This window comes from Branchiostoma belcheri, unplaced genomic scaffold, assembly GCF_001625305.1.
Source record: "Branchiostoma belcheri isolate BF01 breed outbred unplaced genomic scaffold, Haploidv18h27 scaffold79, whole genome shotgun sequence".
In the NCBI taxonomy this organism is placed as follows: domain Eukaryota; kingdom Metazoa; phylum Chordata; class Leptocardii; order Amphioxiformes; family Branchiostomatidae; genus Branchiostoma; species Branchiostoma belcheri.
In genome coordinates this window covers 1,221,587-1,246,980 of record NW_017804453.1, presented here as the reverse complement: position 1 = coordinate 1,246,980, position 25,394 = coordinate 1,221,587, and the positions used below count along the sequence as shown (strand labels likewise).

Genomic DNA, 25,394 nt, shown 5'->3' with positions numbered 1-25,394 from the left:
CCAACAAGAGGAATTATTATTACCTTGCGTCGATGAAGGTTAGACATCCAGGTAATACGATATGCCAAAAAACAGTTACTCAAGCAACTGGATATGATTTTGAAAACGTCAGACGTTTCAGCTAGTATCCACTAGCTTTCGTCAGTGACTGAGAGACCAGAGGGGAAAGCAGGTTTATATACACAACCTGTTGATTGATATGCAAATAAAGTGAAGACAAATTTTTGGAAGTCGAAAAAGGAACAAAAGTCAGACAAGTCAAGACAAGATGATGCAAATTAGTCTGAAAGCTCCTGTTATACAGGACAGGAGCTTAAGTGTTGTCTGTCCTCGGGGCTGGGAGTGCCAAATCCCAAGTACCGGAAAGATCGACCCGTAGCCCCCCTTCCCTGTTGAGGGTGGGGTTGTACATTCTTTCATATATTGCCTCTTTAACACCCCGTTCCCACCAGCGTGTTTCGCGGTCTAAGACATCCGTGGACTCGAGTTTGAAAGAGTGACCCTGGTTGTGTTGTAGGTGGTGGAAAATAGCTGAGGAGTAGCCGTTGGCACTAGGTCGGCAATGTTCTTTGTACCTTACTTTAAGCGGTCGACTTGTCTCTCCGATGTAGGTGTTGTTACAATTGGGCTCCTCACATTTGAGTCTGTAAATAACATTCGCCTTGGTACCCTTGTGAGGTCGGTCCTTAGGGTGTACCAGTCTTTGTCTGAGGGTTGAGTGAGGTTTGAAGTTAGTGGCTATGTTGAAGTTTTGGAAGATCCGTCGGAGTTTCTCAGATACTCCTTGGACATACGGAATAGTGATGTTGGCCTTGTTTTTGTTGGTCAATGGTTTGCACTTCTGGGTTTTCTTAGACTGATCTGAAGGTTTGAGCGCTTTGTTGAAAGTCCAGTTTTGGTAGCCACATTTAGCCAGGGCACCTCGGAGGTGTCTTTGTTCGTCCGTTTTGGCTTGGTCTGAAGTGACAATGTTGTCTGCACGATGGAAGAGAGTTTTGATCACTGCTAGTTTGTGTTCCAAAGGGTGGTGGGAATCAAAAGCCAGGTACTGATCAGTGTGGGTTGGTTTCCTGTACACTTCGAAACGAAGGTTACCATCTTCCTCTACGATAGTTTTGGTGTCTAGGAAAGGGAGCATGTTGTCATGGCTTGGCTCCTGTGTGAACTTGATGTTGTCATCTATCTGGTTGATGTGGTCAAAGAAGTCAGCAGCTACCCTCTTTTTCAATCTGCACCAAGTGTCATCTACATATAGAAACCAGTTGGCCGGGGGAGTGTCATTGAAAGTGCTGAGGGCTTTGTTTTCAAACTTCTCCATGTACAGGTTTACAACAATTGGTGAGACTGGTGATCCCATAGCACAGCCGTGCGTTTGTTGGTAGAACTGTCCTTTGTAGGTAAAGTATGTGCATCCTAAGCAGAGTTCTAGTAGCTCACAAACTTGGTCAACGGATAGGTTGGTTCTATCTGCAAGTGTATCATCGGCTTCCAAGGCTTCCTTGACTACTGACACTGCTTCCTTGGGTGGTATGGAGGTGAAAAGTGAGCACACGTCATACGAAGTGATGGTTTCATCATCCTCTACATGAATGTCTTTGATTTTGTTGACAAAGTCGGCACTATTCTGTACATGGTGCTGAGATTTCCCCACTAGTGGTCCTAAAATCTTGGCTAGAAAACCTGCTAACTCATAGGTGACAGAGCCTATACTGGAGACTATGGGTCGTAGAGGGACAGTGCCAACGACCTAGCCGACCTAGTGCCAACGGCTACTCCTCAGCTATTTTCCACCACCTACAACACAACCAGGGTCACTCTTTCAAACTCGAGTCCACGGATGTCTTAGACCGCGAAACACGCTGGTGGGAACGGGGTGTTAAAGAGGCAATATATGAAAGAATGTACAACCCCACCCTCAACAGGGAAGGGGGGCTACGGGTCGATCTTTCCGGTACTTGGGATTTGGCACTCCCAGCCCCGAGGACAGACAACACTTAAGCTCCTGTCCTGTATAACAGGAGCTTTCAGACTAATTTGCATCATCTTGTCTTGACTTGTCTGACTTTTGTTCCTTTTTCGACTTCCAAAAATTTGTCTTCACTTTATTTGCATATCAATCAACAGGTTGTGTATATAAACCTGCTTTCCCCTCTGGTCTCTCAGTCACTGACGAAAGCTAGTGGATACTAGCTGAAACGTCTGACGTTTTCAAAATCATACCCAGTTGCTTGAGTAACTGTTTTTTGGCATATTATTACCTTGTTTTATTGATTTTAAGCCTCAAGAATACTGTACAACTGAGAAGTCAAACAACCACAGCGTACCGGTATACCATTGTTATTTAGTGATCGTTCACATACACTGCTTCTGGTCTGGAATACATGATGTAAATAGAATCATAGTAATGATAAGTAAGGTTTCATGTATAAAATGCTCTTATCTCTTAACATAATAGACCAACATTACCAAAGACAATTCATGACGGGGTATCGATATGGATTGGCGCAAGTATAAAGGAATTCTTGATCAATATACAATTATCTAGTCGTGCTATTTTGCACTTGTTCAATGGCATGATAATGTAGCCAGCAATGACATTTGATTTGTTTTGAAAAGGTGGTAATCTTTATATCATGGTGTCAAATCGAAATTTAAAAAAAAACAGCAACAAGAACTGCAAGCGGCCACGATCTGTGTGTTTAGATATCATTTCAGCCGACCAGGGCGATCAGACACTTCTTGTAGTCGCCTCCGCAGTCGTCAGCGATGGCGTCCGCCAGGGGCTTCTCGTACATCTCCTCGTACTTCTTCTTGATGTACTCCATGTCAATCTGCAGTGTTTATGACCAAACATTGAACAGTTTTCTGCGTGTTGTGCAAACGATATTACCAAATTCTGATGTAGCCACCAAGCAGAGGGTCTTGTTTGGTCGCTTTTTTGGGGGCTTCCTATTTTATCGGCTTTTTGCTTGGGTATCTTGACCAGGTAACAGTCAATACCAACGCCTTTTAGCTAGTGGAACGTTCTCTTATTAATATATGTATAAATGTGTGCCAATATGGCCAGCATCTTCATACGATATGTAGGACCGTTCTCTTGAGCGTTTTCTATAATTTTCTTTTGCATATGTATATTTCTAAAATCCTTTTTTGAATATACCTTTTGAAAACCACAATGAAAACATCCCCACCACAATGAAAAGTTATCGACTACATATGAACATGTTACTAGAGTACTCATAACGAGACAAGGCATGCGAGCAGTCAAAGAAAAGGCCAAGACATGCGAGATAAATCACAGCCGCGAACAACGTGTAGCACACAGCACGCATGCAAGACAACAAAACTAGTAGAGGCAGTCCACAGAACTATTCAATGTATGTTGAGACGAGGCCAAGGCGAAGAGATGTTATGACTCACATGCAAAGGTCAAAGGCACGGCACTACAAGGCGATAGCGTCGCTGATTGGTCAAATGATTGTATGACTTCTTGTTGATTGGTTGATCAGTTAATTTCATTACAAATGCATACCGCTGGCAGAAGGAGGGTCTATTGCCGGCCATGCATTACTGACCTCGCTGCGAGACACCACACCGCGAATCAAGTCGTCATCCTCAGTTCCCGCACCAGACATAGACCTGTTCAACAGTGCCGCGAAGTAGGCGGGCGTATCCAATGCAATCCCCGCTAAAGGTGCAACAGGAACATTAGCCACATAAACATGCAGAGGAGTGCCCTGTAGCAACTCATTACCAACTCGTCCCAAGTTTAGCGAAATAGGCCAAATTAAAGCCATCGATTGTGAAACAAAGATGCATATGGTCTTTCAGGAAGGTACAAGTTTCACTCCCGGTACACAGGTATTGTTTTAGGTATGCCTGTGTGTTTGCTTGTGTTCGTATGTATGCTTGGTAGGCCTTTTGGTATGCCTGTGTGTTTGCTTGTGTTCGTATGTACTTGAATTACGTGAGATTGCAGGGAGGGGCTTTAGTTGGTGCAGATTAAAAAAGGTCACGTTGGACAGAAGTGATGACTGTGAGGACCCGGTGACTCCACTCATGCAAGCCACCCACTTGAAAGTACGTCACGCTGAAAGTACGTCAGACCATCATTTTGGTTGTGCCAAAAACTTCACAAAAAGTTACAAAAGTACTGCTCAGAGGCTTACAGCTCAGTTTTTTCTTTGCTTTAGTGTTGTCACATCAGAACCAGGAATTGTGGGTTTGGGCCTAAATGCTACAGTTTTTGGTTGGTTGGTTGGTTGGTTGGTTGGTTGGTTGGTTGGTTGGTTGGTTGGTAATGAGACAGCGAGGGCACGTGGGTTAGTAGTGGTCACGGCGTACTGACCTCACTCCGTGTTACTACTATCCGGATGAGTGTTTTATCGTCTGTCCCCAAGCCTTTCATGGACTTGTACAGGCGCTCTGCAAACAGCCCGGGCGTGTCCATAGCACACTTGGCTTCGTGAAGGCAACACATTAAACATAGAACATGTCTTTAAATGCCCCAAAAGAACAAATACCGAAGAAATAAACTATAAGTATGGGCATTGTACAATCGGGTGACTTCACTTTGCTTCATCGGAGGAACAAAGTTAGTCAGGAAAGTTACGTTACCAAATTTTAACTGTAGCTAAAAATTCATTAGTGTAAAAAAATTTACTTATGTGAGGTATAGGTTTGGAGTATTGCTTTATGCTGTCAGTATTATCCGTAAGATTGTCTAAAGTACGTACATGTAAGATTTGTTTAAACAATTTTTGAAGAAGTTCCGTAGACAAGGCCACCAATAGGAACAAATAGCACTAACTACTTATGGTAAATACAAACCAATAGTGAGGTATCCGTCCTCCAGACTCCCGGTACACTCGCTCTTAATGGCGTCCAGGATGTCTTTACCGGCGATCTGTGTGGGCAGATCAACAAGACTGAACTCGTGGTCTTCTTTTTTTTTAGTTTTGAGGATTGTACGTACATAAAGTTTACTGATTATACACTGACAATGGCACTGACAATCTTAGGTCACTTATAAAGTAGCTCACTCACTTATGAAATAGCACAGAAGAAAATTTCTGTTATTTCTTCCGGGTACGGAAGTGTTGTTTTGAGTGGCCGGGATGTGAGTTTTTGAATCTGCTTGGGGTGGGGGGAGATTGATAGGCAGAATGACAGAAGGTTAGAGCTCTTAGCATGTAGCTGGGAGCCAGTAGGTCGACATGGGGGGATTCATGGCCGAGGATTGTATACTGCCCGGAAGTCTGAAATTTCTTGTTTCATTCGTGTCCACAGAGGGCCCTAAGGCAGCGTTATAACCTCACAACCCCTGTTACCCATCTAACAACATTTGTCACAGCCCATACCTTCTCGTACTCCCTGAATATGGCCCTGAGCTGGTTGAAGTTCCTCATAGCCAGGATCATGTTAAAGGTGGACTCGTCCGTGCCCCACTGTCCCTCCCCGGCCTGCAACAACAATATCACGGAAATGTGCCATTGTTATAGTCATATATGCAGGGCTCACTCTACAAAAAGATGAGACAACAATAAACACAGGAAATCTACACTGGCGACACTTATGGCCTATAGAACCAGACTCACTTGAATCTGGCATTCATAATCATTGTAAGTAAAACTTTTCATGCACTACAAGTACAAAAAAATTCTCGGAAATCTAAAGATGAATACTTACATCAAAGAGCTCCTGTGCGTCACTTTCGGCTTCTCCATCATCAACCTCATAGGTCTCATCACGGTTAGCCTAAATAGAAACGACAACTGAGAGCGTCAGGACTGCAGCCTCCTATGGTGGCTTTCAACTAGACAGCACGCTTTCAACAGCAGGATTGAATGAATTCGAATGGTTCATGCCTGGATTACCAAGCCAATTTGTATCTTAATCACTCATCTGCGTCTTTTCAACGTGATCTTCATTACAATACAAAACACAGTATCCAGTATCAGGTGTGCGACTAAATGAATGTTAGAGTTAGGTGTAATGTACACCGTAGGCTCTAGGTGGCGTACCTGACACATGGACACCAGCAGCCGCTCAAAGTGTCCGCTTGTCTCGCTCTTCAAGTCCTCCTCTAGGTCACGGTCAAACTCTACAAATTAGAGGCATCACAAAAACATTATTGTGTATACAAATAATATCTTTATATCTCCATAACTACTTGGATTATATCTACATGTTTACTTTGCTCAGATAAACTCATTTTTGTCAATTGTTAGTCTAATTAAAAGAATTTTTGCTATTATTGCAATGACAGGGAGCAAACAAGTTTTGGTAAATTTCACTTAATAGAGCATGCATGTGTCTTATGCTAGTATTAACATCTTGTATTACCTGCGTTGTACGCCTCCTTTATCGCAGTCAACTCCTGGAAAAGAAGAGAGAGAAGAGGTCGTTAGTGGATGGACGTAAAACAACATCGCCTACTATTTTCCATTGTTACATTTTGTTAATAGGTAGTAGATTTTTTAAACTCCTTGGGTATACTTGGTACTTTTCCACACAGTTCACTCTTTTAGTCTTTTAATCTTTAAGTTTTTTTTTATTTCTTAAATGTGGTAACTCACGTCATTTTTCCTGGTGCACATAATCTCGATGAGAGTGGACTCGTCCGTCCCCGCCCCCTTCATGGCATTGCGGAGGCAGTTGGCGTCATACACTGCAGGTTTCTGCATCATCGCTAGGATCGCTTTTTCGAAGTTCCCGCCGAGCTCGCTCTTCAGCTCGTCTATCAGGTCCTGAAATATTAGAAATATTAGAAAGTGCGCCATGCCATTTCTTTAGTTGTGTCCATAAATTCACAAATTTTATAAATTAAGGTTTAAAATGGCCAATTCCTCCTTATTTTCTGTTTTTCTGTTGACATTAATAATGTTGTCACCCGATAGAATTAAGCACGGAACATACTCTCCAAGCAGAGGTTTGGGTTTGGTATTATTTTTGGCGTGTTTTTAGGCTTTTTTATCGGTGTTTCTCTTTTGCACTGGACTTTTTTTGGGGGGGGTTGGGTGAGAAAGAAATTCCAGTGCAAAAGAGAAACCCCGATAAAAAAGCCTAAAAACACGCCAAAAATAACCCCAAACCCAAACCTCTGCTTGGAAGTACACGGAACACTGACCTTGCCATAAGCTTGTTTGAACATGGTCTCAATCTCCTGTCTCTGGTCGTTGGAACGGTGACACAGGATCTCTATAATGGCGTCCTCGTCCGTTCCTAGTACACCAAAATGCACAATGTTAGAATGTCCAATATGTGTGGCGTATTTTGAACGACAAATACATATACGCATACACACACAGTGACACACACACACACACACACACACACACACACACAGACAAACAGACACACACACGCACACACACACGTGGACACGCACACACACACACATACAAACACATACAAACACACACAGATACACGCACACACACACACATGCACACACACACACACACACTCACACATAGGTCGACAGGATATCAGTCATGATGTGACGGGAAGGCGCCACTGTGCTGACAAATAGCATTGCAAGGTATTTGACGCTAGCCACATGAACGTAGACAACACTGCATGGATTAGGAATTGACGTCTCCCTTACCGAAGCCCTTCATCGCCTTACGCAGAATCTTGGCATCTTCCTCAGCATCGAAGTCTGGGTATGGGTTGACGGAGGCCTGAAATGTGGCAAAAAAAAAGCATAATTCCAAAATGAACACAAACAAAACAAAAAAGAACATGCTATGAAAATACACAACGTTTAACATACGAATAATATCTGCTAGTAGATAAATATCTATCCTAGCCTCACAACTGGGCAAACAATGGTCGATAGCATCGAACCTAAAGAAACATCTACATGGGATTGTATTTATTCAATTCTTCACCATTTATTAACTGTAACGCTTTCCAGAGCTACAAGCTTTCTGTGTGCACTCGTACTCTGGAGTTGCGTGCGTGAGAAACAGAGCGCCCGGCGCGGCGGCGATCAAAAATTCATGCCCCTTGATTCAAAGGGCAGAAGATGAAATGCACCTGTCTTTGTTTATTTTCTCTTTTATCTCAGAAGCTTTTTACGGTTGTCCGGCACAGTGGCTTCTATACTATTGGGATAGTGTGTCTTGGTAAACAACACTGTTTGCACGAAAAAAGTCAAATGCAGAGTTCTTTGTACTGCCTATTCCTTGTTTTGCGTGGGCATGGTAACAAGGTCATACAATGTACAAGGTGGTGGTCAGTCAACGCTAGGGCGTGAGGTTGGACAAGGCCGCTATCTTTTAGAACGCCGTCTTTTGTTCTACGGCAACAAATCATTCAGTATCATAAAACAAATGAATTAATACATGCATTCCGCTATTTTACGAGCCAATATGCTTCCATTGTTTCTGATTCCACAAATTTCATTCTTTCATTAATGAAACTGCCACTGCTATTCCTTTTAATTCGATCGATATTCATTACCTGTCCCTGGTACCCCTGTACAAACCGTAGCCATGGTACCAAACAAGTTTATGTAAACACAGACAGATGTCAGATAAGGGAACAAACATTAAACTTGAAGTGAAATGGGAACATGTGAAAATATTATAATGCATCGGTAAATGTAATGGTTGAACAATTCGCGAGCGCGTGTATGCATCGTGTTACGATATCATTTAGGTCATCACTTGTGAGTCATTGTATCCTAGCATTGAAAGCTTCACAAATTAGATATCAAGGTCACATAGAAAACGTCAATAAACAGTATTGACAGACCCAGAAACGTGTAGAGAATGCAGGATTACAATATTGTCGATGTCTATTTCTTTGAAATGCCAATCCTTCCATTTTTTTAAATGTTTCTTCAATCCCCTTTGAAACTTTTCTGGTCCGCCCCGGCTTAGTCATGTGACTCACTTACTTGCGATGAGAAAGCGTATCGTGTGCGAATCAGTCATTAGGACTTGCATTATTTATAAGGTATTGTTGACGGCCATTATGAAATACGTCAACAAAGGCAAATGATATATAAGCTCCTTACTAGAACGGTCTAATGATTATCAGGCAACATATTTTCTTCACTATACATTACCTACTGTTTTAAAACATGATTTCAGACCTTGACGAACTTTCTTGCTTAAACATGACTTAACCAGTAGCAACAGTGCAAAGTTCGTGACGGATGTGAGCTTCAAGAACCGTCCCACCCTTCCCTGGCATACAGGGTGTGTGGGCGGGTTTATATAAACTCAAGGGACCTGAAAGGGAAGTTGAGGTGATAGGTGCATATCAAAATGTGTTCCTGATTCATTGGTTGCCTGACAAAAAATCCACTATCCCAAAACTCAGCTCCGTTACCTTTTCCTGTTTCTATCGCTGGAATTATTAACACGCAAAACAAGAGACACGCAAACAATTCGCCTTTAAATCAGCCATCAGCGTTCTATACCGTGGCCCTGTACGGTGCCCCAGGTAGAAACGCCCTAACGGGTAGTTATCAGGGCGTTACATGCTTAGAATAAATTATAAATGACTTCATGATAAGAACCACGCCTAGAAGTAACTAGCATATCATATACATGTGTCTGTATCAATCCTATCATGATGACTTCTCATGGCAACCTAGGGAAGTTACCTACGAGTAGTGGGATCTAAAAGCATTGGTTACAAGTGCTACACGATTTACATGAACAACATGTACAAAACACTGTAATCCACCTTGTCACGGGACGTGGGCTACAATGCTGTTTTGTTGACACAATAAGGTTGCAGTTACAGCCCTTTGATTCCTGTATCACTGGGCAGGCCTGTCGTGTTTGCATTATGCCATTATCACTCATACAACATACCGTTATCGGACAGAGAGGCGGACAGGAATTCAATTTCCCCCCAAAAAATTGTAAACGGGATTACCTGATTATATTAACGCTTAACTTTTGGTTGCCCGCAGTTGTCATAAAAGATCACAAGTTTAGTGTTTTACAGGTGATATTTAAGGACGATGTTTAAGTAGAATATTAGAACATGTGGTATGCCATGCCCGATAACAACTTCAGCAAACCGCTGTCCACCTGACACGCCTCCTGACCGCCATCTTACATGCTAATTTTTGGGATGAATTCACAACGGGAACACAATTTTATATATGGCACTATGAATCAACCCTGCCTGACAACACGACTTCTGTGTATCTGTGTAACTAACGGTGTATAGTTAGACCCACGCTTAAGAACATGGTTGGCTCACAGCGCTTTTCACATATTACACGGGTCAGTACATGCATAATCCTCTGCCTGCATCGCCCTTGGCGGGCCTCTGCTACAGGAAATTCTGCTTCCACACTAACCCTAAACCGTGTGTCGTGTTTAGGACAGTGTTTACGACTTCAATCAATTCTTAAGACAGCCAGAGGTCTAGAAGGTCGACGCCCTGTACCGAACACGACAACGCCCTACTGCGTTGTGTGTGTACGTGGCACGCTACTGTCATACCATGGTAATTTTAACCCTGTGGAGTACAACACAGTACGGTATAATAGTACGACTTACCATTATGTGCAGAGACCGTTAGTTCACACGCGAGCGGAACAGAATAGACGAAATACAGGGAAACTGTCGGCCGCGCCTTGTAGTGTTCAACTGTTCGGTCAGCTGGTTTGTGTGGGAGGGGGTAAGGGTCAACAGCGTGTTTCATGCGGAGGGTGTGTAAGGGGGGCACCTGTTGTTTGGAAACCAGCGCAGTGACACGCACACGGAAGTAACTCTATACAATCATGCATACCTCTTCAGCACAAGCCAAAATGTGGCTTTATTAATCACAATCTGTTGAAATGTTATACAATGGGATATAGGAATTTGCGACAAAACCACTATGAAAATGATCATCCACGATTAAAAGCACTAAGTAAATTGTAAAGATCATTCTATTGCAGGAACTACTGCTAGGAAATGGCATATTTTGTTTCTTTGAGCTTTTGTTTATGTGATATGACTATGACTATGATAAATGATAAGATGTGTACATCAGTCAATTCTTGAAAAACAAAATGAAATTGGGGTGAGACCAAAGTCGTACAGAAAAGCTTTGTAAATAGCTTGCAAGCAAGCTAACAGTATACATGTATGCGCGCTAGTAACATATTTTTTAGCGAAAAATGTGTCTGCCTGCTTATAAATGGTGCATCTATTTAATGTGACCGGTGCATTGCTGGTCATAAAGGTGCAGAGACTATCACGTGTCGTTTCGCATCATGTGCCTCGATAGCTCAGTTGGGAGAGCGTTAGACTGAAGTCCCGGAAGCCGATATACCGGCTTGACAAATTGGAGATCTAAAGGTCCCTGGTTCAATCCCGGGTCGAGGCAAGATATTTTTTTTCAAAACTAAACAATATGACCTTTTACCGATTCTTGGGGTATTTACCTAATTTAGACTTTTTCATACAGCCAGACTTTTTTTAACATTACTTCCAATATGATACAGAAGAGTCAAATTAACCAGAAGCTAAGCAAACAGATAAGTTACCAACTGGCGAAAATATCAATGTTAAAGACCGTAGTGCGACGTGGAGCTAAATCAATATTCTGGAAATCCGCATGTATGACATATAATCAATTCATGAAATCATAGAGAACTGTTTGAAGTTGTAAGACGTGTCAGCAAAACGTAACTCATTAATGCAATATTCTTTGAACCTAAATGCAATATTTGGCTTCTGTCTAGACCCATGTACTCGTTCCTAGACTTTGACATCATTATGTTCTACAGACTTCGGACGTGAGGCAAACATTACACGTGATACGGGAGGAAAACCAGATGTTGGTCTGAAAGTAAATCAGCAACTTGAATTGTTATACTGTAGAAAAAAAAATCACGTATTCTCGTGTCGTTTTGACTTATCGAAAGTCACAACTATTTTAGGATTCTAGAACGAACGTTTAATTGGCACCATAAGCCACCTAGCGGAATGACCTTGAACTTCTCATTATTGCATTCTAAAGCTACAGACGTAGGCGGGCCAGACATTTGACCCGGAATTTTTGGAACACGCCATTTTATCTACAGGTTGGGAAGGGGGGCAGGGGGTAGGTGGAGGGGGATTGGAGATGATTGCTACATTCATAAATTAATTGATTTATGAAAATCGATTGTAAATTACAAAAATTTACATTACATAAATTTACTATTGCGAGGACATCTTTAAACGCCGAACTTGAAACTGAAGAAAACGTCGTTTAGGTTCTGTTCCCACGATACCACAGTGTAGGCAATTATCCATGAAAAACACGCGGCTTCATCCCGTTGCAATAATTTGTAGTGAATACCAACGCTGCTTGGTAATAGCACTGCAAGCAAAATAACATCTGGAGAAACCCTTTCAATATAACAATAGCCTCGTCCTAGTACATACCGCTCCTTCCTGGTGCTTGAAGAACCCGGTAAACCACGCCAGCGGATCCATCTTGTTTCCCCTGCTGCTGGCAGCGTTACCAAAAGAAGAACCTATTTTGAGATTCCCCAGCCGCCCCCGTCCCACTGACCTGTCTGTGTGTCTGTTCCTGGTATGGTAGCGGGACGGAGCTGTTGATTGACGGGAGGCCAAAGTCATGACCTTGTCATCAGCGCCTGGTCACGAGAATCTCATTTCCACTTATTTGCTCCACCAGACTCCGATGGATGAGAGATGTGGGCGATAGATATCCGATTAATCATACTTACTAGAGTCACAAACTACATTTTCTCATACCGCCTGGAGAAAAAAAATACAGAAGGCAAATCCACAACTTAAGCCTGCCATAGAGCTACAAATATCGGTTTTATAAATTTGAATACTCGAAGATTAATTGAGCATCTTTTTGAAACTGTTACCACGCAGTAGTCCCCCTGTTCGTAATATATATATAGGTCAGTGACCTACATTTTAGATAGGTCGTACACATAGTTGTGTCGCTACACAAGTGATTAACACAAGTAGTAAGAGGCAGACAGTGATGATCAACTCGATCGTTTCTTGGCACAAATATTGCTTTTTACAATACTGTGTGTTGTGTAAGAATAAACGCATAGAGAGCTATTTCAGGGTGGGACAAGAATGTACACTGTCAAAATCGCAAATGAAAGTCATTACATGGGATTCAGCGACTTTCATTATTGCTTAATGGCAACAACACTCTTCTTGTATGCTAACTCATCTATCTCCAAAATACATGTCAAATTATTTTTGCTCAAGGTTTAAGATAAAGTTTACAAATGTGTGATATTGAATTATATATTGCTTTCATATTTTTAGCAAGAGTCTACACCATGGTGTAAGATTACTGACCCCACATGCCTCGGTGATTGTATTTCGTTTCTATCTTCTCATATTATATTCATCCGGGAAATTTTCTACATTCCAAATAAAATGCCATCTCTAAGATCTTTGTATCACCCATACTCACTATGCTGGGAATGCAGACGCTTTAAGACCCATAAACAAGTGACAACAAAGAAATGACGTGATCACTTTACCATGGTCACCAGAAATGATACCGATCTATTATTATGGCTTCACCAGACCACGAAGTGGTCTGGTGAAACCATATTGTTTTCTCTGATGTTTCTTCTTCTCCTTCTTCTTCTCCTGCCATTTTTTAAAATGGATTCAGCTTCTTCATTTTGGGGCCTAAGGATCTGAAATTTGGTATGGAGGTACAGTTGGCAAATACCCTTAGGCGTTTTTTAAATTTTTGTGATACAGGCTTTTAGAATGGTTTTATTTGAGTTTTTTGGCTGTATTATAGCAAATGTATTACTGTGTCAGTGGGCAGTGTTAACCACATTTGGCATGAGTCATCACAATGGAATGCAGGGCATCAACCAATAGGCATGCAGCTTTCCTCTCTTCTTCTTGCTGATTGGCTGTTGGGATTTAACTTGATTAACACCTGCACAGACCATTTCCATACTGACAGTATGTCTGTATTCAAGTGTTTTTGTAGGTATTTCAAGCTTTCCTGCTCCAGCATTGGAATGCGGGGCATGAACGTTTTTTTTTTTTGAAAATCAACAGTTTGCATTATGCAATTAAAAATCCTAACCAATAATGTAGGGAATAGCTAGCCAACTGTTGTAGTCTTAGTTGTATGTTACTTCATATTATAGTTATTATAATATCAATGTAAAGCATTGTTTTCCCTTGTGTTTCTCATTCTTTCCCTGCCATGTCGTAAAATGTGGTGAAGCCATCGCTGTATTTGCTCCAAAGCAAATATTGGCCTTTCTAGTTATAGTATTAAGTCAGCTCAGGCAGAAACATAGCTTACATATGCTGCTATATGCCACTAACAACAAAACAAGAAGCTCCTCAATCCTTGGGTTTTGACGTTCTGTTTCTTAACGGATGATTTTATGAGGATTCCCGATCATTTAATCCTTGACAATGGCGAGCAGCATGTTTTTGTAGTCTCCGCCACACTCGTCCTTGATGGCCTCAGACAGCGGGCGGCCGTACCGGGTCTCAAACACCTCCTTCACCTGCTGTAGGTCGATCTGTACGGGGACCAAGGATGCGCCATGCTTTATCTTATCATGTCAGCTGCTGAGTGGCCATTTGCTTAAAAAAATTAACGATTTACAACGGTATCTCTGAGACTGTCAATACAAATGTCAATAGAGCCAGAATATGTGCCAAAAACGAGTTGATGTATTATCTCAGTGATGAATTCAAGTACGTCATTGAGTACTTAAAATATCTACGGTAGTCTAAAACGATAGACTACCAGGAAAAAACGTTGAGGCGTCGTGAAAATGGTGACTTAAAACTGAAAATGAAAGTACCTCAGATCTGGAGACTATACAGCGGATCAGAGTGGAGTCGTCCGTGCCGAGCCCTTTACACGCGTCGTTTATGCGCTTGGCAAAGAACCCGGGAATGTTCCGCACACAGTAAACTAGAAAAGGCGAAGTACAAAGTAAAGATGTGTCACATTTTCTGGTCTGAATGCTTGTCGATAAGAGCTATGGCATTGGAGATATACAAACTGGACTATGATGAATGTGGATAATGCGAAAATGGCATAAGTGTCAAAAGCTACGAGAAAACTCACCTATGGCCATGTATCCGTCCTTAATTGCCCCATCACACTCTTCGTCTATCATGTTGTCGATGGAGTTCCCGGATAGCTACAAAGTTAAAGACAGAATTACAGAGATAGGATCGGATAATTACGGGCCTGGTCGCACGTGTCGTGCGATCGTTGTAAGCTCATCGTGAGTCACAACTGAGAGCATTCTTGGGGAATAATTCTACGATATATATATATGGATACGTGCCCGTACCTCGAGATATTTCTCGAACATGACATGGAGGTGCGGGAAGCTCCTCAGGGCCAGGACTGAGTTGAACTTGGACTCGTCTGTCCCACGCTGGCCTTCTCCTGCCTAAGGAATAATACATGTACTAAACATTAAGACTATACATATCTAAAGCTTACGTAGTTGCGAAACTGCAAAGTTGGGCGGGCAATAGGCTAATAAATATTCTCTTTATAAGGATTGGTATTTTTTTAATTTCAACATAGCACCTTTCACTTCTAGAGACTGTATTTTTCATAAGGGTCATCCGACGAAACTTGCATTACGTCATATATCTCGGTGGCGTCCTCCTCGGCCAACCCGTCGTCTACGTCATTCTCGTCTCCTTCCTCCCGGCCAGCCTGAAAAAAGTACAGTCTGAGCTGTAGAATGTGATGGCCATGGTTTCAATCAGCTTTTGGTTGAACTCACTTCATCAAATGTTGTGACATGCTATTTAATCAATGACGAAATTGCATTCGCTTTTCAATTCACTAGGACTTTAAATCGATATCGATTGCGGTTACCTAAAGCCATGGCGTTAATACAATACAACGCAAAAGTCATACAATACAAGGAAATGTTTCTCGAGTTATTTGGCTGAGAGCTAGTGTTTACAAATATGTAGCATAAAAGAACACGGTGCAATAAGATGTTGATATTTACGTTGCACAGAGAGACCAACAACCGCTTAAAATGTCCACTGGTTTCGCTTTCAATGTCATCCTCAAGGCTGCCACCATCAAATACTGGCAAAATGAAAAAAGAGTTAAAGTTAAAGTTTTTTTTACGATTTAAGTAAATCGTAAAAAAAAAACTTTAATTCAATTGAGATAAACTGTAAGAAAAAAATACATATATGATAGGAAACTTCACGCGGTAATCACTGTGATTGAATAAACATCGTTGTATGAAAGGCACCCTCAAAATAAATTACACAAATCAAACAGATTGTAACGTTGATAAACTCACCCTCTGCATATGTGGCTTTTAGCTCCTCTATTTCCTAACAAAAAAGGAAAAAATCCACAATTAACTTACATTTTTAACAATCAGCTAGCAGATTTGTGATCAATCATATGTATAATCTCTTCCCCTGCTGCTCCATGTGCTGCTATCGTCACATTGTGCTTTCGTCTCACCGGATCTGTCCTTGGTGCTGAATTATATATCTAACGGTAATGTATTGCCGTATACCACACTCTTTACACATTCTGCGCTCTTTTTGTATTTTTATTGTGTGATTTACATCTACACAGCCTATTTTTACTATATATTGATCTGTGTTACGCAGAAGGGTGGTTAAACCGGCTATACAATACACAATGCAGATACTATGACATACACAGTATCTATATAGTATAGTATAACATGAAATCATTATACAATGAACGGATTGAACTGTATATGTTAGTTTGAGTCCCTATTAGGCTATTTTGAGAAATTACAAGAATCACTGTCATACCTGGTTATTTTTTGTGCACAGAATTTCGATGAGAGCCTGCTCATCTGTTCCCATCCCTTTCATGGCACTCTTCATGCAGCGCGCCAGGTATTCGATAGGTGGCGTTAGTAGTGCTACTACCACGTCCTCGAAGTCACCTTTTAGCTCGCTCTTCAAGCGATCTATTAGATGCTTGATGAAAAGGTGAAAAAGGAAAAGTCCATCATTGTTATCGCCAAGACTTTAACTACATACAATAACAGAGCTCCAGTAACATTGTCTCTAGCATTCATGTATATGGATTGGGCATTTTCTTGCATTCTTTATTTTCATGTTAGTTTCTGAGTAGTGCATACTCACTTCCCCGTACATCTGCTTGAACTTTTCCCGGATCTCGAGTCGCTGTGCGTTACTCCTGTTTGCCAACACATCGATGATGAGATCTTCATCCGTGCCTAGAATGAAGTTTTGCTATAGAGTTTCTGCAATCTAGTCCAGCAAGTTGGTAAATAGCAAATCGATTAAATCAAAGAAACAAATGGTATAGTATGTTTTAAGTCGTACTTAGACTTGGTTCGGTAGATTGTATGAGTCATCAGGTTTTTTTGGGGGGGGGGGGGTTGGTCGTGTGCTCTTTGTTTTGATGGCATATCAGTTCTAGGTTCTTGGTTTCTTGTCCGCAGCCTCCGTAGACGGAAACAAGAACATGCAAGAAACTGAAGACCATGGTATACCCTGAAAGCTTTAAGATTAAGCCCCCACAAGTCTGCTTAGGAGGCTATAATTCAGTGGTTCCTACCCCATCCTTTCATGGCCTCATGTAGCGCCTCAGCGTCGACTTCAGCATCAAAATCTTCCGCCGGAAAAATAGTCCCCTGGAACAGGTGTACAAATTATCAGTACTTAAAACTTAACATAGACACTTTTTTTATTCCCAGTAGTTTGTACTAGTAGTTTCTTTGTAGTTATCAGTAGTTCTATGTGTACTAATTGTCTGCTTTTTTATATATACCAAATGTTTCTTCTGTTCCTGCAATTAGCCTTCTGGCATGAATTCCCAATAAAACATTAAGAATTATTTCTTCTGTGGACATTCCTTTACAGTTTAAAGCCTAAACGTGATAATGTCACCAATGAAATTATATAGTATGTTATGATATCGTTACCTATTGTATTCTGTAATGTGTATAGGGCTCCTAATATGAATTATTAATACTCGTGATCAATTGTTAGTTTTCTAACATGTCAAATCTGATTGATGATCTAGGCCTCGTCTAGGCAAACAAAATGCATCAGCTGAAAATTAACTCAATTCTCTTTAAATTTGTAAATCTGTCCCCAGGCTGATACGTGTGCTCTAGACCTGTACCACATGTAATTTAACATATCAACTCCCATTTCTTTAAAATACGATGTAACCTAGATGTGTAGACTGGCGAAGTATGGCAGTTTGTTGCTTCAGTCCACAGCTTACTGAGTCGTGACCGTTCTGATATGTCAGTGCAGCATTTGTATGTTTTCTGGCAGAAAGCCCGGCCCTCCTGCCCCTGATCCAGTCTGAACCAGCCTGTCAAGTCTACTGCTAGTATCCGGATGAGGTTGGACCCGTGCCAAATACTCCGTGTCTGGCTTAATGATAAATTCCGTGACCTTTCGCTCCATCCGTCTAGAATGCTAACCATTTACTTTGGTTGGTTATGATTATGACTAAGTGAGTAATAATATTTTTCCAAATGAAGCAAAATGATTTCGGTTTGTATAAAGACCTTCCTCCTCGGTTTGTTTAACGCCTTATTGATGTTAGACCCTCGGTCTTCCTGGAAATATGTCACGTCTAAGAATTACGATTATGGAAACATGATAGACTGCCATATCGTCTTTACATACAGTGATGATGAGCAGCTTTGATTTAGCTTTCAATCGTTCAATGTATACTATGGACGTCGTTGTCGATAAACTTTGCTTGTTGCCATGCGTGGGTCCTGTATTAGCGTGACCGGGATATCGAGTAGGATAGAACCGGGGAGGGGCGGGCATAAAGACGGTTATAAAGAAAGGTGATTGGCGTACAAGCTATGGAATTATTTTACGTATCCTACTATTGGTTGATTGACAAAGGAGCCCTCTGTGATGGTACACGATTGGCAGATAACGTTGTGTGATTTTGATGCTAAGAAGTGTATAGATTGGAATTGCAGCAATCGAACATTGCTTATTTCATCTATAGGTCACCGACAGGTTGAAGGGTACAATCGTCAAACATTCGAACTTTGAGGTATTTAATTTCGGAGCTTACCTGGTGTAACAAATCGATGTTTTCAACATACATGTTCTCACACACCTAACAACAGCTAGTTGTCCATACAAACACAATAACACAAGGGTAGGTTCAAAGCCGAATAAGCTAACGGTTCCACCCTAGGGCTGGCCAAACGAAGGTCAGCAGCCCTCCCTCACCAGTCCAGACTTACTAATGGATAAAAATAATCATGACAAACCTGAAAGTCCGCCATGCTACCGATGATCCCAGGGAAGGCCTTCTCTATCCTTTAAAAGACTTGAGTAAATATCACATAGAACTGACGTGGTGACAGCTGGAGATATGCCGATAGGAAGAAGCAGCTTCGCCCACATTCAGCTAGTTCAGACTAGACAATCGATTTCATTCGCATCACGTTTTACCGTTATGCCTGCAGATCTCTAAAAGGTCGCATGGGGTAACGAAATCGTGCAATTGATATGCATATATTTCTACAGCTTGCACCGCCATTACACCATGGCTTGTTTTATACATTCCTGACGACCACATGATCCTTGAACTCAGAGTATACCTGGTCAAACCCTGCCAATCAAATTAAATACCAATCTCCGCCCCTCACTTCAGAACCCAAACATTCCAATCTATCATAAATTAGCGCAAACAATACTTCCGTCTCAAATGAGATAAGAAAAGTAGACAATTAGACACCCTGACCATACAGTCATATTTTATTATTCATGTCCTAACCAACTATAACTGTAGTTATGATAACACCCTTGTACATCTACGCAAAATACTATGCATATCCCCATTCACATAAGCTAATGATGCTAGATAAAAGGACATTTCCTTCAGTATCAACCTCATCGATGTACTCCGAAGTAATTTGGACCAAGCGAAACATTTTTGTTCATTAAGATCGACAGGAGCACATTTTGTACGCGGATACAAGCATATTTCGATTTATTCTTCCATTTGCCCCCTTTGATCACCCGTGATAGAGCATTAATAAACATGGTGAACAGTTGATTAGTAAGCTATTCCAATCAGACCAATGAAGTCAGAATTTAGTCCAAAGTAGTCACATGTTACATTATTAATTATTCGTCACTAAATGTTTTTCATGTTACTTGGGATTAGACTTCGGGCATGAATTTGCAACCTATCACTTGATGATGGCGAGCAGCATGTTCTTGTAGTCTCCATCACACTCATCAGTCACAGCCTCCGCCATGGTGCGGCCGTACCGGGCCTCGAACACTTCCTTCACCTGCACCAGGTCAATCTGACAGGGGAGGAACACGACAGTCAAGAGTGACGTTATAGAAGAATTGCAGCAGGTACAATGTTTATGGCAACCTATAGATATGTGGAAGTTGAACACTTGCTTATTTTACATTTTTACTACATTATACTAAACCTCTAATAACTTGTAACCAACAAGTCCATAACTATATTGATTGGGAAGATTGTGACATGGTCGGATATATATATGTGTCCCTACCTACAATTTGATGTCGTAGACTCAGTAGTGACTTACCTCTGAGCGCGACACAATACAGCGGATAAGAGTAGTGTCGTCAGTTCCCCAGCCCTTACAAGCGTCGTTGATCCGTTTAGCGAAATATCCGGGGAGGTTCCTCACACAACTCACTGGAGAAGAGGGGAGCAAGCAAACAGGTATATGTAGCATCACATGCTATATAACTCGTAGACGGTTGGTTAGTGTCTCCGTTACAAAAAGCATAACCCACAAAAAAAAAGTCGAGTAATTATAATTTTCAGGTTTGGGCTTTTGTGACAGACCTCCAGAAAACAGTTTTGGGGTTTCGTGATGTGTAGCATCACGAGCCACTCCGTGTCCTCTATGTACTAGTATTGGGTCAACTTCAGACTTAATCATTCTCTGTAAAATCTCCTCCCACTCATCTTGCACCCACGACTCAGCCACCCAAAACTGTACTTCCGTACCTGGATGTAGATACGTGTACTGCGACTTACCAATCGCCAGATATCCGTCCTCCACAGCCCCTTCACACTCTTCATCTATCATGTTATCAATGGACTGTCCCGCCAGCTACGGTATCAAGAAAAACGTCACTGACGTCAGGAATTTTCAAAATGTTTCTAGTTTCATACTTCTTCGTAGTATTTAACTATGAATGAAAGTTGTGTAACAATATAACTAACAATTTTGCACATGAGACACACAAGAAAGATTAGCATTACGATTAAATCAATTTTACACTTTCAAGTTGCCCAAGAGTGCTTATTGACATAAGATACGTTGATTTGATTTGATTTGATTTGATTTATTGAGATGCGTAAAAAAAGTTAGCTCCTCTATGAATATGAAACAAGTAATAATCTGTGAGTGTCCGTTGATGAGTACTCTATTGACAGCAACTAAACATGAACGCTTACGTCATTGTACTTGTCGAACATAACACGCAGGTGGGCCCAGCTTCTCAGCGCCAGCACGGAGTTGAACTTGGACTCGTCCGTCCCGCGCTGACCTTCTCCCGCCTAAGACAAACAAACAAAAACAACTTGGAAAATACTACCTATGTCAAAGCCATAGTGCTGGAAGAAAGGAACGCTTCATTTACGATAGGCCCCTTTCCCCTAGACAGCGTCCGTCCTGCGACCAAACGTGTATCACTGTGACCCTTAATGTTGCAGATTTAGAAGATACACAAAACGTAATATTTTCTCTGTTTTAAGTTGATAATGATCTGTCAGAGATTTGATCGGTCAGCGGTCCCAGCCGTGGTGGAGATGGGCTCTATGAAGTTATCTACTGCTCATATTTGATCTGCACCTCGTATATTTCCCTGGCGTCCTCTTCTGCCAAACCTTCATCCACGTCGTCTTCCCCCCCCTCCTCTCGCTGAGCCTGTATAACATAGACAAAGGAAAATCATTACAAATATGTCGTCTGATGTTTCCTGATCGTAAAATGAGCTTTCGTTCAGTTGCTCAATATTGAGATTTTCCATCAGAGTATATCGGGGTACACATGTACTTTAAAAGTGATTTCAACAACGGTTCACACAACAAATAGTCCTATTCTCCCAATATGTAGTTATACCTAAAATGAGCCACCAGAAGATTGAGCAAGATAATTGAGGTTGGGAAATGATACTTTGCTTTTATTTGTTCACAGAACGCTCTCGCTTTATATGCATGTCATTCGCTACGAATTCTAATAGGCTAATTCTTGTAGTCCTTTATCGTGTCCCTGTTTTACTCAAACATGGCTACATAAAAATTGGGTCATATATAGATGACTACCATTTTGATCCTGATAGGGGAAAATAGGCTTACGTTGCAGAGTGACACGAGCAGACGCTTGAAGTGACCACTGGTCTCACTTTCGATGTCTTCCTCTAGACTGTTATCGTCGTACACTGCAGGAAATTTAAAAAGGGGAACGTTTATTCACTATCTGTTTACACCTTTTTGGAACTTCAATGCGCCATCTAACGTATAAATATACATCAATACACACTTAGTGACTGGCATAGGGGGTTGATTGAAGAGACTTGAAGATAGATTTCCCATGACGGCACAATGATCTCCAGCAAAGTTAGGGATACATGTAGCGCGTTTAGTCTGCACGACATGCACGAGTATATACATATACATGTATTGTCGTTTTGTCCAGAATTTTCTAACAAACCTGTCTGTAGACTAGAGCATGACAAATGGTTACAATCACCTTCACTGTAGACAGTCTTCAGATCCTCCAATTCCTGTCAGAAGCAATAAAAACAGAATAACGATCACTAAAAGGTAACGTCAAGTTGCATTGTTTAATGACAATAGGTTTTCAATGACAGTATTATTTTATTATTTGCAATACTTCGTCTAAAAGTAAAATTGAAGCATGACCTGTTCACAATCTTGTGCTTTACCTGGTTGTTCTTGGTACACATGATCTCGATCAGAACATCCTCACTAGTCCCCGCCCCTTCCATCGCGGCCTTCAGGCAGCGCGCCTGATACTCGACAGGGGGCGTCATTAGTGCCAACACCGTCTCCTCAAAGTCGCCCTTCAGCTCACCTTTCAGACGATCAACCAGGTCCTGTCAGACAGAATAGTGTCATGATAACTGCCATTTATCAAGGACAACGTAACCTGGCGTTTAGCTCCTACATTGCACCTGATTTTGTTTCGGGTCATAAGTAAGCTAGGGTATAGCCAAACACAGTCATCGCCTGTAAAAATCCAATGGAAATTATACATATATTCAAGCATGACTACCCTATGTATAAAGTTCTACATATCTCTCTCTATATATAACCCATTCCCTGAGCCAGTCATGATAATTTCTATCATGCGAAGAGCAAAAAATATAAAGTGCACTTACATCCCCGTACATAGTCTTGAACTGGCTGGCTAGCTCGACCCTCTGACTGTTGCTTCTGTTGGCCAGGATTTCGATGATTGGCGCCTCCTCAGTACCTAAGACAGCCGAGATTTCAGACTTCTCGGAAATGGTTTCCGTGCCCTTCAGAATTTGACCCATTCCCTGTGGCTGACCTTTTGACCTCCTGCCATTCTGCCAATTTATTTTCCCCTACCCACCTGCTGTCAACCTACTTTCTGGACAAGCAGACACACGAACCCATAGCTCAGCCACCCAAAACAATACTTCCGCACTCTGAAGTAGAAAAAAAAACCCGTATACCTCATCTATATAGCAAGTATGCAATTTTTATCCGTAGTTCTCTCGTCGTCTACGATAGATGAGTTACTCTGTATACATGCGTGAAATCTACCCGAACATGAAACATCCATAGCACTATTCTTTTATTATTGCACTGCATTGTCATTCAAAGCTAAACATTTTTTTCACATACCCCAGCCCCCCATGGCTTCCTGTAGTGTTTCAGCATCTTTCTCCGGGTCGAAATCGTCAGCAGGTTGGACGGTGCCCTGGATAGAATAAAAACTAGTTAGAGCTGAAATGAAATTAGCTGCAATATTCAGAATTATTGCAAGGGCTCTAGCCATTTTGATCTGACTTGTGAGGTTCAAACATTCCAAAAGGGCGGGACAGATTTAAAGTTTTCAATGACATGTTTCTGTCCATTTGTGTTGGAAAGTGTCAAAACTGTGACTGTATATACAGTATGAATAAGTTTAAATGTCTAATTTAAGCCCTTATATATTTTTTAAAATATGAATTAGACATTTAAATCTATTCATACTGTGTATACAGTCACAGTTAAGTGTATATGTTAGATATTTCAACGAAACAGAAAATCAGCATTCATCTGCCTCTGGTTGAGTGACTGAAGTGATACAGCTATGCTGCCAGAATATTGTCACGTAGTTCAGGCTTTAGACGCAGCCTTATCTTTGGACACACCCACTGATCGCGTGACACATCCAGTGACCCATAGTACTTTCGAACAATTGCATCAAGGCTTTTCAGAAGATTTTCGTCAGCCAAAAATATATTTCGGCGGTCGTAGTTGAATTCTATGTTCTTGTAAAAGTGAAAATAGTTCCCTTCACATACCTCTAATATCAATAGCAATGTACGTACATGAAGGCATGTATCAGAAACAAACTTCACTCTAAACTTACCTATATGATTAATAATTCACGGTCACATGATTATCCTGGCCGATTACGGTATGAAAGCTTGTGATTATCTAGCATACATCTGGGAACACTTTCAGCGTAGTATAGTTCGACATTAAGTGCCCTGACATAGGGTATATTATCAACAGTCCCTCTTATATTCTTAGACACCACAAGAGAGGGCGTCACTACACAATTAAGTATACATACACGGTAACTATCTTAACCAAGTAAGTCTAAGAAAGTATAAAAGCATGGTATTGTTATGTATGCTGGAAATACGTGCACTACAAACTATAAATCAGTTGTAGATTTTAAAAAATGGGTTAAGAATATTTTAATATACAACAACAGCCATAGGCGAAGCTAGAAAATACCTTTTGTCATTCTAACATATAACTCTTTGTAACTAACAAGTGATATCATCATTAATCATCATGTGATACAAGTACAGTGTTTAATGAAGGCAAAGGGTGAAAAATCATAAAAAAAAAGATCACTTGCCTCGGCCATGTTGGATTTACTTCTACCTTTTGTGAGATGAAATAGTGAAAGACTGCGGACTGAACCGGTCTGACGGGATAGCAACCTTGGGAAGGTTGGTAATCCTGTCGTCACGCAGCAGTCACGTGATTAACGCGTGACGCGGTCAAATCACTAGGAAAAGTTAGATTAGCAGATAACATTGTTTTATTAATTGTCGAGGCCATACTTTGTTACATTTGTCACTTGTATCTACTGGTACATAATATTATATATAATCTACTGAGTTATG

At 41.2% G+C, this 25,394-nt stretch overlaps 2 protein-coding genes and 1 non-coding gene across 4 annotated transcripts; 1 reads left to right on the top strand and 2 right to left on the bottom strand.

Moving 5' to 3' along the window:
* Positions 1-2,250: 2,250 nt before the first annotated feature.
* Positions 2,251-10,746, bottom strand: LOC109485926 (annexin A7-like). Of its 2 annotated transcripts, none has more exons than XM_019789624.1 (11): positions 10,536-10,746; positions 7,610-7,685; positions 7,130-7,224; positions 6,579-6,749; positions 6,346-6,379; positions 6,024-6,103; positions 5,689-5,757; positions 5,361-5,462; positions 4,831-4,906; positions 4,349-4,461; positions 2,251-2,831 (listed from the first exon to the last, which is right to left on the bottom strand). In XM_019789624.1, exons 1-11 carry the CDS (start codon positions 10,536-10,538, stop codon positions 2,712-2,714), a joined length of 939 nt encoding a protein of 312 aa, XP_019645183.1. In that variant the 5' UTR covers positions 10,539-10,746; the 3' UTR covers positions 2,251-2,711. The 2 variants fall into 2 exon arrangements, with proteins under 2 accessions (XP_019645183.1, XP_019645182.1); XM_019789623.1 differs by lacking the exon at positions 4,349-4,461 and adding an exon at positions 3,576-3,688.
* A 494-nt stretch (positions 10,747-11,240) lies between these two features.
* Positions 11,241-11,349, top strand: Trnaf-gaa. Its single transcript has 2 exons — positions 11,241-11,277; positions 11,314-11,349. It is a non-coding gene; the product is annotated as a tRNA-Phe (tRNA).
* A 2,908-nt stretch (positions 11,350-14,257) lies between these two features.
* Positions 14,258-23,989, bottom strand: LOC109485860 (annexin A6-like). Its single transcript, XM_019789530.1, has 21 exons — positions 23,890-23,989; positions 23,397-23,491; positions 22,941-23,111; positions 22,745-22,778; positions 22,351-22,433; positions 21,845-21,919; positions 21,448-21,549; positions 21,025-21,100; positions 20,564-20,676; positions 20,190-20,308; positions 19,262-19,310; positions 17,563-17,638; positions 17,124-17,218; positions 16,785-16,955; positions 16,292-16,325; positions 15,986-16,068; positions 15,607-15,681; positions 15,305-15,406; positions 15,073-15,148; positions 14,804-14,916; positions 14,258-14,515 (listed from the first exon to the last, which is right to left on the bottom strand). The coding sequence occupies exons 1-21, from the start codon at positions 23,900-23,902 to the stop codon at positions 14,393-14,395; spliced, it is 1,878 nt and encodes a 625-aa protein (XP_019645089.1). The 5' UTR covers positions 23,903-23,989; the 3' UTR covers positions 14,258-14,392.
* Positions 23,990-25,394: the final 1,405 nt, after the last annotated feature.